Here is a 1,175-nt window from a genome sequence, read left to right as displayed (position 1 = left end):
GACAATTTCTACGACTGCAGCGGACGGTCAACTGTGCAGCTAGAAGTGAACCGATCATTGAACCAAGTACTGTGAAAGAAACCATCCATGAAGCTTCGTCGTGTGTTAACGTTAGCGGCACGCCGCCGGTCCCGGATATTAAATAAAGAAGAGAAATCGTTGTCCATCCGTTGATTGTACCGACTATGACCATGGTTAGCGTTGCTGGAATGAGAAACAGGTAATGATATATATAGCATATGTTAATTGTAGTGCGGTTGTTTTATAATTACATTTCACTTATTTATGCAAATTCATATTTTTAATATATACTATTAATATATTTATAATTAATACATACCGCAGGCTATAAGTAATTGGACTCTTCGCGATGCTAGCTCGAATGCTTTCCACTAGTTTTATTTCTTAACTATTTTATTATTAAGCTGTTAATCCATTCGCATTACATGCGCTTTAAGTAAAATACTACATGAAGTAAAATTTGTTAGAGACTTGCGGGTGTATTAATGTGTAATAATGTACATATTTTCACTTTCAAATTTCTCATAAATATATAATTCATGATATAATAAAGAATCTGTGCGATGAATATCAGAATCGAAATGTTAAATTTATTATAATGTAGGATGGAATAGAAATGGAACTTTAAACGATGGTGCGTAAGTCATTAGAAGTGATAAATAATTCACGAAATCCACTATGATACATCAATTAAAGGAGCGAAAGGAAATTGCATTCTGCATATTACAATTACAGAAAATTACCTGACGTAATATCAAGAGTGAAAACTAACCGGAAAGAGATGCTAGGCATTGCCGCCATCCTGAGATGGAGTTACTAGAAGCTTCCCCTTGCGGTGATAAACGGGAAGGATCGAAAGCACCGGCCTTAGGCACTCTCTTGCGAACCTGGGAAACAGATACCTTTGTTAAGAATAGAAATAATAATTCTTTTCTAATTAGACAGTGTATTCAAGCTTTTGAGCGAATATAAATTCCAAACCACGGAAAAGATATTAATCAGTATTTAGGTATTAATATCTTTTCAAAGGAATTAAAAAATTTTCTTTTTCCTGTCTTAATAGAAATACAATTTATGGTATTTCTATCAATAGCGTTAGAATATGCCTGATATTTGATGTTATTATAGATAGAAGACGTACTTGAGTTTTTCAC

The 1,175-nt window shown here is 33.5% G+C and overlaps 1 protein-coding gene across 1 annotated transcript in view; it reads right to left on the bottom strand.

Annotated features, from left to right (window-relative positions):
* The window catches only part of LOC122574983, a 2,504-nt gene extending 1,380 nt beyond the window's left edge, over positions 1-1,124 (bottom strand). The window contains exons 1-2 of the mRNA XM_043743282.1: positions 765-1,124; positions 13-204 (exon numbers count right to left, since the gene is read on the bottom strand). Of these exons, the coding sequence (XP_043599217.1) occupies positions 13-204; positions 765-822 (250 nt within the window). The 5' untranslated portion in view covers positions 823-1,124. The remainder of the gene's footprint in view (positions 1-12; positions 205-764) is intronic.
* Positions 1,125-1,175: the final 51 nt, after the last annotated feature.

Source organism: Bombus pyrosoma, linkage group LG14 (assembly GCF_014825855.1).
Source record: "Bombus pyrosoma isolate SC7728 linkage group LG14, ASM1482585v1, whole genome shotgun sequence".
NCBI lineage: Eukaryota > Metazoa > Arthropoda > Insecta > Hymenoptera > Apidae > Bombus > Bombus pyrosoma.
The sequence above is the reverse complement of the archived record's forward strand: the minus strand, read 5'-3'. Positions and strand labels throughout refer to the sequence as shown.